The 14460-nt window shown below is 37.5% G+C and overlaps 2 protein-coding genes across 8 annotated transcripts; one reads left to right on the top strand and one right to left on the bottom strand.

Annotated features, from left to right (window-relative positions):
* Positions 1–30: 30 nt before the first annotated feature.
* Positions 31–5818, top strand: LOC129565511 (protein brunelleschi). 6 transcript variants are annotated; one of them, XM_055440477.1, is made up of 10 exons: positions 31–402; positions 551–708; positions 807–949; positions 1038–2722; positions 2864–3104; positions 3181–4246; positions 4356–4540; positions 4631–4813; positions 4957–5164; positions 5240–5818. In XM_055440477.1, exons 2-10 carry the CDS (start codon positions 659–661, stop codon positions 5484–5486), a joined length of 4008 nt encoding a protein of 1335 aa, XP_055296452.1. In that variant the 5' UTR covers positions 31–402; positions 551–658; the 3' UTR covers positions 5487–5818. The 6 variants fall into 6 exon arrangements, with proteins under 6 accessions (XP_055296452.1, XP_055296451.1, XP_055296454.1 ...); XM_055440479.1 differs by having other exon boundaries at positions 35–378; positions 500–708; XM_055440481.1 differs by having other exon boundaries at positions 58–402; positions 500–708.
* Positions 5807–12510, bottom strand: LOC129565512 (uncharacterized). 2 transcript variants are annotated; one of them, XM_055440484.1, is made up of 12 exons: positions 12107–12186; positions 11739–12021; positions 10863–10915; positions 9884–10788; positions 9504–9818; positions 9128–9440; positions 8604–9061; positions 8288–8536; positions 7856–8167; positions 7062–7788; positions 6934–7003; positions 5807–6808 (listed from the first exon to the last, which is right to left on the bottom strand). In XM_055440484.1, the coding sequence occupies exons 4-12, from the start codon at positions 10784–10786 to the stop codon at positions 6565–6567; spliced, it is 3591 nt and encodes a 1196-aa protein (XP_055296459.1). In that variant the 5' UTR covers positions 10787–10788; positions 10863–10915; positions 11739–12021; positions 12107–12186; the 3' UTR covers positions 5807–6564. The 2 variants fall into 2 exon arrangements, with proteins under 2 accessions (XP_055296459.1, XP_055296458.1); XM_055440483.1 differs by lacking the exon at positions 10863–10915 and having other exon boundaries at positions 12107–12510.
* Between the last annotated feature and the right edge of the window lie 1950 nt (positions 12511–14460).

Here is a 14460-nt window from a genome sequence, read left to right as displayed (position 1 = left end):
TCTGCCGTCCGATAGATGTCACTGTCAATCGATTAGAATATGTCTGCGTGAATATGTGCATAGCGCCAGATGATAGATAGTCAAGATGACCCAAAAAATGAACTAAATTGACATATTTTAGAGTTCAAGGTGTCGAATGTAAAATCGTATTTATTTTGTGTTGATTTTTCATTCTTTTGTTTTGAACATAAATAAGAATAACCAAAACCGAAAAACACGGAACTAAACGGACCATGAAGTATTGAAGCGTTTGCTTCCAAAGAAATCAAATTCAGTGAAAACCATGTGCACAACGTTTTAACGTTTATTTAAAGTTGCATCGTCTGTAAAATGATATGAATTCATGCAAATCTGTGCGCGGAAAAAGGGGGCAGACACGTAATCGAAAAATCTATTCTATCCGTATGCAATGCTTACGATGACAGAACCAATATAATTTATTGTTTTGTTTGTTTGTTTGTTTGTTAGCAATCAATTTGAGTTCGTTTTGTTTTTTTAGTCTATTGTTTTTGTAATTGTCTAAATTTTCCACTCAAAACTTTTGGTTCAGTTGATACATATATCAGTAGTAGAAGACATAAGAAAAGAAGAAAAAAAGAAATCTACATAAGCTGAATGTATTCGCAAAACTAATAAGAGTGCAATTGCCAAAATTTAAATGAGATCATCAGTTAGTTATATGCTTTCGCATGGTGGTGGTGAGCCAAGGCAAGTAAAACATATTTATGATCGAAAACACATGTGTTTACATACGATAATTGACACACATATATTTTTGTTTCTGTTTTGGCCAACCTTGAAAACAGTATGTCACATCCAGACTATGAACAACAAGCTTATCATCACTCATGCCTGTTGATATTAATTCGTGGCATTGGACCGTCCAAACCACGATCGTTGCAGAAGATTTTTGAACGTATTCAACATGTGAACAATGTGAAAATCAAAGGTATCAATCGAATCAATGATGTTTATATACCGTTGGACCATCCCAATTTCAACCATTTCGTTTGTTTTTATTTCATTTTCAACAACAGACTCGGTAGGAAATACAAGAGATATTTGGGTTCGTTATGTACGCGACTATCCCGTGGAGAATAATGAATGGGGTGATTTTCAGACGCATCGTCGTCTGCTCGGTTTGATAACGGTGGGAAAATTTGATTCACAATCGGAATTGAATGAAATGTGTCGCGTACATGAATCCCTCAAAGTGAAATACACAAATACATTGTTCGACTCACGATGTGTGCTGTTCGCATCGGCAAACAATGCAAGCACAGAGAATGAAGATCCAGTACTGTTGAGTACCGGAGACTTAATGCCAAGCGATAGTGATAAGCATAGCTCAAAAAATAACGAGAATACTCAATCGAACGATGATTCATTGGATAGTAAAATACTGAAAAATTCATTCTCAACTCCATCAAATTTCAAAAGCAATGTCACATTCTACGCTGAAAATGGGCCATGCTCTGACTTGGAAGCGTTTTTAACGGATTTCATCAATTCTCTATTCTGGATATTAGAGAAGAAACGACTGGAGCGTTCGCATGAAAAATTGGATAAAGTGCCACTGTTGCTGGCACCATTTGAGAAAAAAGACTTTGTCGGTTTGGACATGGACACACGGAATATGCGAAAACGATGCGTTGGTCGTGTAACGAAAAATTTGGCCGATTTAACGCTGCAAGCGGGTCTAGTAGCGGAAAGTTTGAATCTATTTCATGCTGCTTGTGAAACATTACGTGCCATCAGCGATTCACTGTGGCTGGGTGCGGCCAACGAAGGTCTGTGTGCTGCATCGGCAATTTTACTGTATCCACACGTTCGATACACCATGTCATTTCAACGGAATGCTAGTCTTCAAGAAAATTCAGCGACAAAATTGAGCATAGCCCGTTCATTGAGCCAGAGCCAGGAGAATTTATCCGAACAAATACTCAACAAGAAATCCAATTTAGCCATTACTTTGGAAACCGATACTTCACTCAAGGTTAACCATTTGGCAACACTCACATCATCATCGTCCACATCGTCAGCATCATCGGTTACATCGACCGTTTCCGGTTCATCAACGGCAAGTTCGCCATCGTCAACGAATCACACCGTTTCCAATGATAAAGTTCAGAGCAATAACAATCCATCGAATGTGCTGCAGCCAAGCGATTTTGTGGCTAGGTACCGTGAGGCGATCATTAATTACAGCAAATATCGACATGCTGGCATTATTGAGACTGAAGCCGCGTTGAAAGCGGCTCGCATTTGCATCGAACAGTATCGTTATTTGGACGTTGCAGTTTTCCTACAGAATGTACTCTATATCAATTTGAATTTGACTGAACAGGAGCGTGTGCAGCGGTTCGAAGTTTTGACTGAACTGTATCAACGCATTGGATTCACGCGAAAAGCGGCATTTTGCCAACGTTTGGCATCGTGGCGACACGTTGCACAGAGCAACACAAATCCCGATTGGCATAAAAGTTATCGGCTAATGCTCGAAAGCTTTCCGGGACATAAACTGTCGTTGGATCCATTGGAAGTCATTGGGAATAATGCAGGGTGGAAATGTTTGCAAATCGATTTATTACAGCAGCTTGTGGCAGCTGCGAGGAGGATCGGCCACTCAGCACTCGCCACACGGCACATGACATTTTTACTACAAACTATGTGGTCGCATTTATCATCGAACGAACAAAAGGAATTTTCATTGCAACTTCAGGTAAGAGCGTGTTTTGATTGAGGATTAGTGCCTTAGCTCGGTGGAAGTGTTTATATTTTGATTATTGTTCAGCGCTTGAATCATCTAAAAGTCGCCAAATTGTGAATAACTTATATATCTTTTGTCTACCTCCAATTTCAGAGCCTGAGCGCACAATGTGAAGGTGCTCCAGTTCCACTCGTCTTAGAAGACGGCACCGTCATCCCTCCGGCCAATCTAACCGATTTGCCATTTTGTCAACAGTTAAGGGTGAAGAATTTGGCAGCACACTTACGACCACACAAAACGACCATCGTCAAAGTTGACACTGGGCCGTTTCTATTTACGCCAATACATTTCAATTCAATTGACCGTCGATCGAAGAAGAATGACGGTAAAATATGTAAGTATATATGTTCAACCGTCCAATATTTAAATTACTTGAATTTTAATACCATATCCTTCTTTCTATCGTTCAGCATTCCAATGGGTCCAAAATGAAACGTGTGATGTATCTGTGACTTTAAAAAATCCCCTTCCATATGAATTGCAAGTGTTCGATATGCGTCTTTTAACCAATGGAATTGTGTTCGAGTCGCTTCCAGAGACAACCGTGCTGTCAGCATTATCTGCCACAACGATTACGTTGCGAGGAACACCAATCGAGCATGGATCACTCGAAATACTCGGCTACAGTACGCATACACTGGGTGTAAAATCGAACTGTCGCTTAAAGCACATGAATCAAGATCGTGATCGTCTGTCGAAATTTCCTCCATCGTTCAGTGTAGACGTGATTCCAGCTCTTCCAAAGCTTGAAATCCGAACATCGTGCCTACCAATGGATACATTAGCTTGTATTACAAACACTGACAACGTTATCACGTCAACCAATATAACGCTCTATTGCGGCGAAACGACTGAATGTACTTTGACATTGATAAACAGTAGTAACATAATAATAGAGCATCTCGAGGAGTCGATGCAGTCATCGTTAGATTCGAAAACACAAGATTTAGTTTTTTCATGGTCATCCGAAGACATTCAATCGCAAATGCCGCTTAAACCAAATCAATCGCTGACAATTAAATTAAAAATTGTTGGATATGCTGATTTTCTGGGACCAATAGCCGGTGGCAGTGCAGCGACTGCACCATCAATCATGTCATCACAACATAATGGCGTTCCAACGGGAAATGAGGTCTACAACAGTTTGACCGGGGCAATGAGTGGTCTTTCGGTATCTGGTCATACGAGTTTGCCAAGTCGCATGGGATCACCGATCAATTTACCAAAGAGAAATGAATTTAGTTCCAGTTTTCGATCGAAAACACATTCCGGGAATTCGGGGCATTCGTCTCTAGTCACATACAGTCAAGGTGCTTCTGGATCGAATGCACGCCAACTCGAGGCACAGTTTCGCTTTCGCTATTCAGGCGGTGAAGGATTCCAAAAGGGATTTTGTCGCAATTGTGCTGTACTGTTTAATTTGGAATTTTTGCCAAGCGCTCAAATCACGAATTGGGACGTTTTGCCGGCTGAAACGTAAGGAATATGCACGACTTTTGATTTTATTTTCTCGGTGTTTTGTTTATATCACACAAGTTATATGCATCTATTTTAACCGCTTATAACGTCATTTCCTCTCGCACAGATCTTCGGAGTTCTATTTGGTATTGGATGTGAACAATTTAACCGCCCAAGAAATGATGCTAAACTACACGACGAACAAAAATATTGTCATCGAAGCTCGAGAGAGCTGTCGTGTACCGGTTCCAGTTGAACGTTGTCCGCTTTTTAGGCGCGATCAACAAATTGATGATGATAAAGATCAAATGAGTGAGTTTCCATCTACTTTTTACCATCAATAGTCCATCAATTTGGAACATATTTACATTTTAAAATCAAATTTGAATTTTAATTCCCCAGACTATCACGTGCGGAAGAGTGATGCCGATCTGATGCAACAATTCTGTTCAAACCACATATCTGATTCAGTGCAATTGAACTGGTCACTTCTTGGAACGGAAATTAAAGGAACGGCATCGCTTCGCGGCATCACACTGTCATCGGCTATGTTGAGCATTATTACCGTCGCACCGCTCAAATGGAGTAAGTACAATGAGTTTTTCTTTGCAGATTCTTATTGCCTAAACATGTGATAAGTTTTGGTCTTTTCATCATCTTTGAGCACAGTTCCATTGGCCAGTTCTTGAATTGAATTGTAATTCACATTTGAATCTATTTTCTTTTAGATGTAAAGATAAATGGCAAGGAAATGCCAGCAATATCTGAAACCGCCTGTACAACCGGTCAAGACATTCCCCTTTACATTGAAATTGAAAACCAATCGCCAACAGAACTGAATGACCTGACGCTATCCATTCAATTCTATCAAGACTATCAAAACGGCACATCAAAATATCAACTGGAAACGAGAGTTGCTTTATCCGGGCCAAATAAGTAAGCAGTTTTTGTGGTATTTCCTTCACTTCATTATCGAATCAAAACTAATCCATATTTCCAAACTCATTCCAGTATCCATATCAAATCGTTAAAAATTAATGAAACCATTTCGCACGAGTGCTCGGCGATATTTTTCACGGCTGGCCGGTTTAAGACAAGCATCGAATGCAGTCACCTGGGCTCACTGACCACCGACGAACATCATTCAATCAATGCGCTAGCCCAAACTTATGCCTTAAACATGGACGATGATAAGATTGACGCACAGGTGTGGCGATACATTCCAGCGCCGGAAATAAACGTGGTCGAACAGACATGAAAATGCAATAGTAAACTCACACTCGTTTGACAGACACAAATTCTAATGGAAATGAAAACCAATTTCAACAACTCTAGACAAATGTTCTAAATGGAAATGAGATACACGCCAGTGGAGCACAATTCTCAAATAAATGTTTCATATTTTGCTATAGCTATAGGGATGTAATGTATATAAATTATATGTGTCACATCATTTATTATTATTATCATCAGTTTTTTTAATTTATGAATTATAATAAACAAAATTATTATTCAAGCATTTAGCAATAATTTAACGGAGCACAAAATTCCGAAAGGAAATAAAAATAAAGTCTAGACATGTTATCGAAATGAGCTTGGGATTTTTATTCGAGTTTCTTTATTATAATTAACATTATTTTTAGCTGGTGACAAATCGTAAGTTAGAACTTGGAAGATACAACGCAAACTGTATCGCATACGTTTTTTTTATTTTTGTATTTTTTTCGTGTCAAAATTTTTGCATTAAATCAATATTCGATTTGTTTGAATGGCCGCCGAATTTACTAATTGATAGTGAGGAATTTTGTATTTCAACGATCGTAAAGAAATCCAGATTTTCTTTTGAATTCATAATTACAACTATTTTTAAATGAATATTTCTTATATATTCACCTATGCTTTGGCACGAGGACGGGGTATATAAAAATAATATTCAATTTGCATTAATTATGTGGAATGTGGAATGTGGAAAAATTGAAAATACATTTTTTTTGTTCTCTTCACATTTTTTTGCGAATCAGTAAATTTAATTTTGAATGCCAAATACGATATCAAGTGTTGATATTTATTTTGTTTGAAGACTATCTCTTAAAATATGTATGCATTTTGAGATTAGAATATTTTGAAAGAGGCATTTGGCGTCGAAATCATTTCTTTTGATTTCTTTGTCCTGAATGTTAAATTTCAATACATACGGAAAAAGCTCAATATTGAAAAAAAATTAAAACATGTTGGTATTTTTTCAACATTGGCAATACGAAAACTGAGTGATACTACGGTAAATACTTTAATCGTATGCTAAATGCTGTTTTACAAATCAAGAGTACCAAATGTTATCAGTTAGGCATAAGGTGATGCACGCCATCTTTGAGGCGACGACCTTTCCCGTCGGAGGAATGAACATGGCTGCTGTGGTCACCTTTTTTGTTTCGGTTGAGGTAATCTTTCTTCTGTTGGTCACTGGCAGTTCCCTTCTGCATTCTGTTCTTGCCGTGAGCGCCATCCTTAAACACAGTCCCATTGTCACGACCACGATTCCCATGACGGGCTGCGTCAATAGCTTTTTTTCTAGTGTTGTACCTACAATTTATGAAATACGAATAAAAAAAATTAAATAAATCACAAAATATATGACTAGCATGGTTAATGTCAACTATGGATATATTCAAAGAAGCATGATATTTATTCTATACAAAGTTGTTCACCTGGGATTATGCACTTGAGCCAAACCACTAGGACCAAATTTGATGGGGATACCTTGGTGAGTTATGTGTCCTGGAAAAAAAAATCATCGTGTCAAAAAGTATTTCTCAACATTGGTAAAAAGACATACTAGTGTCAGGTTGTCCGCCATAAGTACCATCATCCAATCTGATCGGTGGATTTGGCCAACCTTTGCCATGTCCATATTTTTCAAAAAACTCTTTTCTATTTTTGGGAGTTTTGGCAGAACCAGAAGAACCACCACCGGGAGGAGAGGAAGATCCACCACTGGGAGGAGAGGAAGATCCACCACTGGGAGGAGCAGAGGAGCCACCGCTGGGAGGACCAGAGGATCCAGCATTTTTAGAACTTGCCTGGAAGCCCTGAAAGCCTCTAGTATTCTGCGGGCTAAGCTTAGGCCGTAGAAAAACTCCTCCATAGGCACGTTTGCCAATGAGTTGGGAGAATGCAGATGGTACCCACTTGCATCCGCTATCACATTCATCTAGCTCGGTATCACCATCAGCAACCAGATTGACACCGAGCTTTTCGAGATTGTTGCCAAACTTGGACAATTGTTCTAATTTTCGCTCATAGATAGCTGTGCACGAATAGTCGACTAAGGCATTACACTGGTCATGTTCTATCCAATTGCGAACATGTTGGCCTAGTGCTTGAGTATTGGCCAAATTCATTGACTCGGATAACAGTTTAGGTAGGTCGATCAACAGTTGTTCCTCTGCACTTTTCAAATCAGTTCGGATCATGTTCTTCACCCGGATCGTCTCACTCCAGGAAACTCGGCTATCGTCGTACACTTCATTGTCGAGCAAGCATTTCCTGTATGACTCGTCAACCTAGAGTATTTATGTGGTAAAAATTATATAAAATCGTATTTCGATTTAAAATTGGAATAATGCTCACCTTAGGCTCGGTGCAAATAGGATAGGTTATTTGGCGTCTGATATTTTCGAGCATGGTTTGAACTTCATTCCGAGGGGCAGTCAATTGCTTTTTGCTCTCTTCCAGCGAATGATAAATACTTTTCAATATCATGGAAATGGCACTGAGTTTAGCCAATTCTCGCAGCCTCAACAGCACTGGGAAATAGCAGCCAATCAGATCGTAGTATTGAGTGAGTCTTCGAGTAAATCGAGCCTCGGCTGAGATCTCGTCCGATTCATCCTCGCTATCATCTGTGAGTTCATCTTCGCTGTCATCATCAACTAATTCACCCTGTTGAATAAATATTTTTTTTTTCATATTTTTCGAAAATAAACGTTATGACCAGAAAATATTTTCACTAATAACAACTGTTTTCATTGAATATTTCGTAAAAAATTTGTTCTTCCTCACATTTGAATTCTTTTTCATCAAATGCTTTTTGACCAGCATATTTGTGTAATAAAATTCGTAAGTTAGTTTGCCATTATCATCCACATTTTTAAAGTATGGTATATCGTCATTCTCTATCCAAAATCGATGGACTTTTCCAAAATCAGAGGTGGATTTTTTCATCATAATAAACTCTCGTAGGTCAGAGGGCAAAGCTTTTAGGAAGCCATCGGCTGCCTGCTTGATTTCAAATGGTGCTTGCGCTGACACCTAGATGCACGTATTTAGAGGCATTTCAATAATCAATGTATATATATTCTGACTATTTGAAAATTACCTCGGTATTAGTTGCGATCATTTTGAGCAGATAATCAGCAGCTAGTAGAGTGGAAAGGTATCGAGAATTTTCGAGACGTTTGGGCGAAAAACGCATCAGTTGAAACGGGTGATAGTCTAGTTCGAAATCAGCTTGATCGAGACTGAACACACTGTGAGACAGGCCCTTGATAACGATTTCGTCGATGTCTTGGCTGTCACATAAGAGGCTAAGCTGCTCGTCTGTGCTTACAATTATCTCAAAAGTGCCTTGCTCGATGTCAATGATCAGTCCGTCCACAGAATTGAAACTCATCTTGCCCATATTCAGGTAGTTTTTATCAGGCACAATCCAGCCCTCTTCGCATCTGATTATCATTGGCTTTGATTCGAATGTGTCGCCACCAGGATTGGGTATTATGCATGATATCTCTGACTTCATTGTTCTAACCACGTCCAGCTCACTCATCTTTGTTTTACCTATTTAAAGTTGTTGTAATAATTTTTTTTCTAGAATTTCATCGGAAAAAATAGCCAAATTTTTACCAAGCAAATGTTCGATACACTTCCGTCTGTGTTCGTCAAACTTGGTCTCATCGAACCAGCTTTTCCACGAGCCTTCCATGAGGCTGTACTGGTATAAATATGCTAATGGATGATCAGAATAGGTGTCAATATTCCATTGGTAGTACTTTTCCAGCAGTTTGTTGTCAATCAGATCGATATACAACACATCACTGGTCATATTGAATGTGGTGTCTATCAATGGGCTCACTCTGATAGACTTTGATACGCAGTGAACGGCAACTTTCCACAGATGTTTATCGAGCTCACCAACCAGTAGTCTTTTATCCTTATTCTAGACCGAAGTAAAATGAAATTTGAATCAAGCCTAAATTCAAATTGAAATGTCTGAATTTACCGAGTGCAAAGTTTGTCCCTCGACTGAATCTGCAAGAATTTGATTAGCTCTATTTATAAGCCTGATTACGTGGATCGAGAACTTGAGTTGTGCGATTGGATTGGCGTATGTTGACACAATGTGGAGAACATTGGCGCACAGCTCAATCACGCACTTTTTTAGCGCATACACTTCAGCCGCGTCTGCACTTTCCGCCATACATGCGATTAGCTCTCTCGCGGCCATCACTAGATTATTGGACAATACTGGATGTCCAAATCCATTACCCATACATAGGTCTGCGTAAAGCATTGCTTTTTCCATTGAATCGATATTCTAGTGAAAATGTATTAGATGTGAATTTAATTTAACATTAAATTAGATTGTATTTTGAACCATACCTGATTATGAATGGCTTCCTCATATTTAAAGATAGATCTGAGTGTAGAATTACATTTCAATCTGTGCATGTACTGCTTGTTCTCTGCTTTTTCATTTAGCAAGTTGTGAGTCATTAGCATATTTATAACCTCATCCTTATGAGCATCAGTCATACGATTGTTGATGAGTTTTAGAACACAATCTATGCACTCATTGATGGGATAAATGTAAACCGCCTCGTACAAGCCTTTGATTCTATTTTGATGACCATCGGCGTGCAGTGTACTAGACACTTTGATAATTTGGAGCAACGCTTTGAGTTTATCTGGCAATTCATATGCATGTGTGTTGTTATCTTCGTATAGCTTGGTCAATACAGAGCGACACTGGTTGGTCAAGATATATTGAGCTAGGTTTCCAAAGTTTTGCTCTATGAAAATTGCTCGTAGCTCTTCAAACATCACTTGATCTGATTTATTTTGGTTGATCAATTGATCTGCGCCTAGATCAAAAACTGTTCTTTTATCAAACATGGATTGCTCAAATTCTTGGAACAACTTGTCGAATATGTCCATATTGGAAATGATATGTATGCTTTGATACTCTTTTTTCCATTGCTCTATTTTGGCACGGTAGTCATCTGATAGTCTGTGTCCAATATTAAGTTTGAGCAAGTCAGCAATCAAATTGGATTGACTGTCACCCGACTCGTAATTGGCCTCGTATTTGGCTCGCTTATCCGGATCGAGCAAGGTGACTTTGGCCATGGTTAACAGCTTCATCTTTTCCTCTTGGCCGAATACTTTATCCGGATGACACTTTCTCGACAGTTCTCTGAATGCTTTGAGTATAGTCTTTTCGTCGGCATTTCTACTAACACCCAGCAGTTGGTGATAGTCTATATTGAATTGGTTGGCTGCCATGGCTGAAAGATATCAAGCAAAGCTATTAAAAATTCACGTACTACAACATTGTCGAAGACATCATCATATGTCCTACCGGTTTGATGAATCAGAGTTGCAAATGTGCAGAAGTGCAATCAGATTGAACAGCTATAAAAATTCACAACTTGATAAAAAGATGGACTTTGCAAGGTGTTTTATTGCTTATATTTATAAATTTCATTTTATTTTATTTTTTGAAAATTGAAGTGGGAATGCTGTTGATAAAAATGTTTGGTAAATGTGTACTTGCAAGTGGTTGATGTATGCTGTAGAAAAATAAGATTCGAAATATTCAAGAATTGTATAAATGCCAACAGTGCACCACACGCAGTATACAGCGTTGTTTTGTAACCATTGCGTTTGAGCATATAATATAATTCGAATTCATTGCGCGGTGCGCGATCTTATGGAATCAGGCACCTCTGCCAGTGCCGTTTTTAAATAAGCCTTTGATCGATATGACTTTACAATTGTTAAAAAGCTGTTTGATTATTTTAGTCAGGAATTTCGTCATAATTTACTGCGCAGAAGAAATAATGTGCTGCCGTATCATTAGCTTGGAAATTATATAGTGGTTATCGAATCAATGTTCCCATCTTCTATGGAGAACCGCTACAATTCAATGTTTGTCAATATCGCTGTTGGTATTTTATTTGAGGATCAATTCGTTTGAAAAAATATCCACTAAAAGAGTGAAGTGAACAGTTGTTTATCAAACTGCGCACTAATGCGACACCGGCATGATTTTTATATATTGTAGCACTTGGACGTATGAGACAACGTTTCAAAAGTTTTCAAGTGGATTTAGCATCAAAAATTTTATTTGGTTCCGTATTTTGTTCAATATGCTTGGTTTTTCTCATTTTACCAGTTTTCTCTTCGGAAACTTGAAATAGTTAGATTATATGAAAATTTCACTTTAAAAACTCACCCGGTTGAAAATGTGTTTCAAATAATTGCTTGCTTTCTATGCTTTATTTTCGTTCTCCTGTTTGAATTTGGCGGAATTGCACTGATTTTGAAGAAAACTTAATGTTGTGCGCAAAAGGAAATTCACTACATGTATTGAATAACGTCGCAAAAGTGGACAGTCTTTCTCGTCCGAACGGGAACAGATTTGACAGTAAAATGAATTCAAATTGACGTGCGGTCGCCTGTATTCACGATCTGTATGTTTTGGTTGCGATTTTTGGTTTGTGCGTTTGTTTCGTTCGCTGATAATGTGAGAAGAGAAGAGAGTGTGGAAAGGATGAAGAAAGAGCGAAAGAAAAAATACTTCTACATCTTATTAAGCCTTACAGTCATCGTTGTTTGCGTCTTTTGCTGGCTAAAATGTTGTGCTTGCATATGCGTTCACAGTCGAATCGTCGAGAAACAACAAAGTCGTTTTGTTTATGAACAAATTATCTGCCCGTCAAATATTTTCTGAGTAGGACTTATGACTCATTCAAATAAACAACTATACGAAGTAGAACCGCTAAGGCATCATTTTATGCTTCCATTCTTCATCCATTTTTTGCTCAATCGTATTTACACTTATTTTTTTCAGCAGTTTATATGGATTCATAGAATCGAAATACGAATGCGTTGCAAATGTTTAAACTGGATTCATGCGGCGGCAATGCGAATGCATGAAACAACACGAATGAGTAAAGAAGCGATGTGTGTTTGCTGTTACAGCACCGCAATTATTTCACAATAAACTGAAATTGTTTGTTGGAAGAAAATTACCGCAAGGTTTGGAAAATAGTGTGTTCAAAATGGACATATGATATGATAAGAATAAATAGGGGAATGTAACCGGTTGTGGGACGGGTTTTGTAATTTTGCCACAAATTTTTTTTTATCCTATATTTTTCCAAACCCTATATACCGTTCGAAAGATAACCATCATAGCTAACTTTTCTCCAAACAAAGTTAGTCATTTATATGCACAACAAAAATTTTATGCTCATTTTCCCGACAGTCTTGAAAATGACGAGAAAAAAAAATTGTACCCGGTTGTGGGACACCTCATTTTTTTTGCTTAAAATGTCCAAGATTGAAGTAAAATCATTAGAAATCATGATTTTATGATTGTTTATTTAATTTTTTAGACTACCATAAGCAAACAATGATCAAATGGTGGTTACATGTCAAATTACGAATGAAAATAAGCCATAATCTTCATTCACATTCAATTCGCAGTGAATGCACATTTAGACACCATTAAAGGCCTTTGCACATTTGAAGTGGACTTTTCTACGGCAAGAAAAGGATTTTATTGAATTTTGATTGGTCAATATTCGATGGAATGTTTGTAGCTGAACGAAATATTACTTCTGGTAACTCTCCATAGTTTACTTTTGTAATATCATCGAATAGCTACCCCAATTGATCCGTGTATCGGCTTCAATCCACTGTTCGGTGCATCTCAAAGTCAAGCAAGGTTTCTCTAATTACTTTTTGTCTCAGTCATATGAATCTTTGACTGTTTGGACTGAAGTATCATAACCCTGTACTGGAAAAGCTGTCTTCTGTCCCTTTAACATGATGAGAAATGCAAATGTTGATTTGACAGTCACCAAAAACACCAATAATTCCGACCACACATATTTATTTTAACACAAATGACCATATTTCATGACTGAAATGTCGAATTCATGTTTTCAATGCAAAAAATGGGTGTCCCACAACCGGCTACATGACTGTCCCACAACCGGAATTGTACACCACTTGGATGTGATGCAAAAAAAATATTTCAATGCCCATATATTGATAAAAAAAACTTACTCATGATAAAATTTAGTCCTTAAACTACGTATATCACTATTTTACTGATCATTTTTTCATCAAAAATTGTGAAAATATTACTTCTTAAGAGAAGTCTATGAAACTTTTCTTTACATTTTTCAACACATCGTCTGAAAATAATATAACGAGTGCATATATTCAGCTCGAAGCCGTACCAAAAGTTTGATTACGGATATAAAATAACATTATAATACATCATTTGATGTTAATGCTACAAAAGTGTCAAAATAATCGACTGTCCTACAACCGGAGCCGTCCCACAACCGGTTACATTCCCCTATTAAACAAATAATTTCAATACCATTTGTGGTATCAGAAGTTTCGTATGAAAGAAATGATTCAGCGTATGGAACATAATCTAAATGGAATAGAACAAAAGAAAACTAATGATCAATCATATTGATTCAATATGAGAGTTTGTTCTAATTCTACGAAAATGAAGAAAATTTTATGATTTTCATGTCTTTTATTCTTTCCTTCTTGATAGAAATGTATGTGAAGAACGATCGTTGAAATGTGCTATAGCTGGACATGGGAATTGATAATATTAACAATTTTTATTCGAAGTTTTTCTCGCTATGTCACCGCTGATGTATTACCAAATGATTAGTATTTTTAAAAAAATAGTGTTTGTGCCGAATCCACAATTAATAAGCTGTAATAAAATTCATGCAGAACGTTCTTGTTATGCATACAAATTAATGAAAAAGTAAAATAAAAGTCCAAAATCTACGTGAAAAAAAATTGTGGAATAATATCAACTTGATATTATCAAGTTCATAGTAAAGTAAAAGTAACGGTTTGCTATCACTTTGCTTTTTTTGGATTTCTGTTATTGTTTTTTCCTTTGGCTCTTGCTG

Source organism: Sitodiplosis mosellana, unplaced genomic scaffold, assembly GCF_009176505.1.
Source record: "Sitodiplosis mosellana isolate CC-2019 unplaced genomic scaffold, AAFC_SMos_1.0 Smas_scaffold_3, whole genome shotgun sequence".
In the NCBI taxonomy this organism is placed as follows: domain Eukaryota; kingdom Metazoa; phylum Arthropoda; class Insecta; order Diptera; family Cecidomyiidae; genus Sitodiplosis; species Sitodiplosis mosellana.
The sequence above is the reverse complement of the archived record's forward strand: the minus strand, read 5'-3'. Positions and strand labels throughout refer to the sequence as shown.

Bases quoted from the DNA above. Each gene is read 5' to 3' on its own strand.
- LOC129565511 (XM_055440477.1), top strand. From the start codon at position 659: ATGAGATCATCAGTTAGTTATATGCTTTCGCATGGTGGTGGTGAGCCA. The intron at 3,105-3,180 runs GTAAGTATATAT...TCTATCGTTCAG, and splicing joins GAAGAATGACGGTAAAATAT to CATTCCAATGGGTCCAAAAT. The intron at 5,165-5,239 runs GTAAGCAGTTTT...AACTCATTCCAG, and splicing joins GCTTTATCCGGGCCAAATAA to TATCCATATCAAATCGTTAA.
- LOC129565512 (XM_055440483.1), bottom strand. From the start codon at position 10,786: ATGGCAGCCAACCAATTCAATATAGACTATCACCAACTGCTGGGTGTT. The intron at 9,441-9,503 runs GTAAATTCAGAC...ACTTCGGTCTAG, and splicing joins AGGGACAAACTTTGCACTCG to AATAAGGATAAAAGACTACT. The intron at 6,809-6,933 runs GTGAACAACTTT...CATAAATTGTAG, and splicing joins GCTCAAGTGCATAATCCCAG to GTACAACACTAGAAAAAAAG.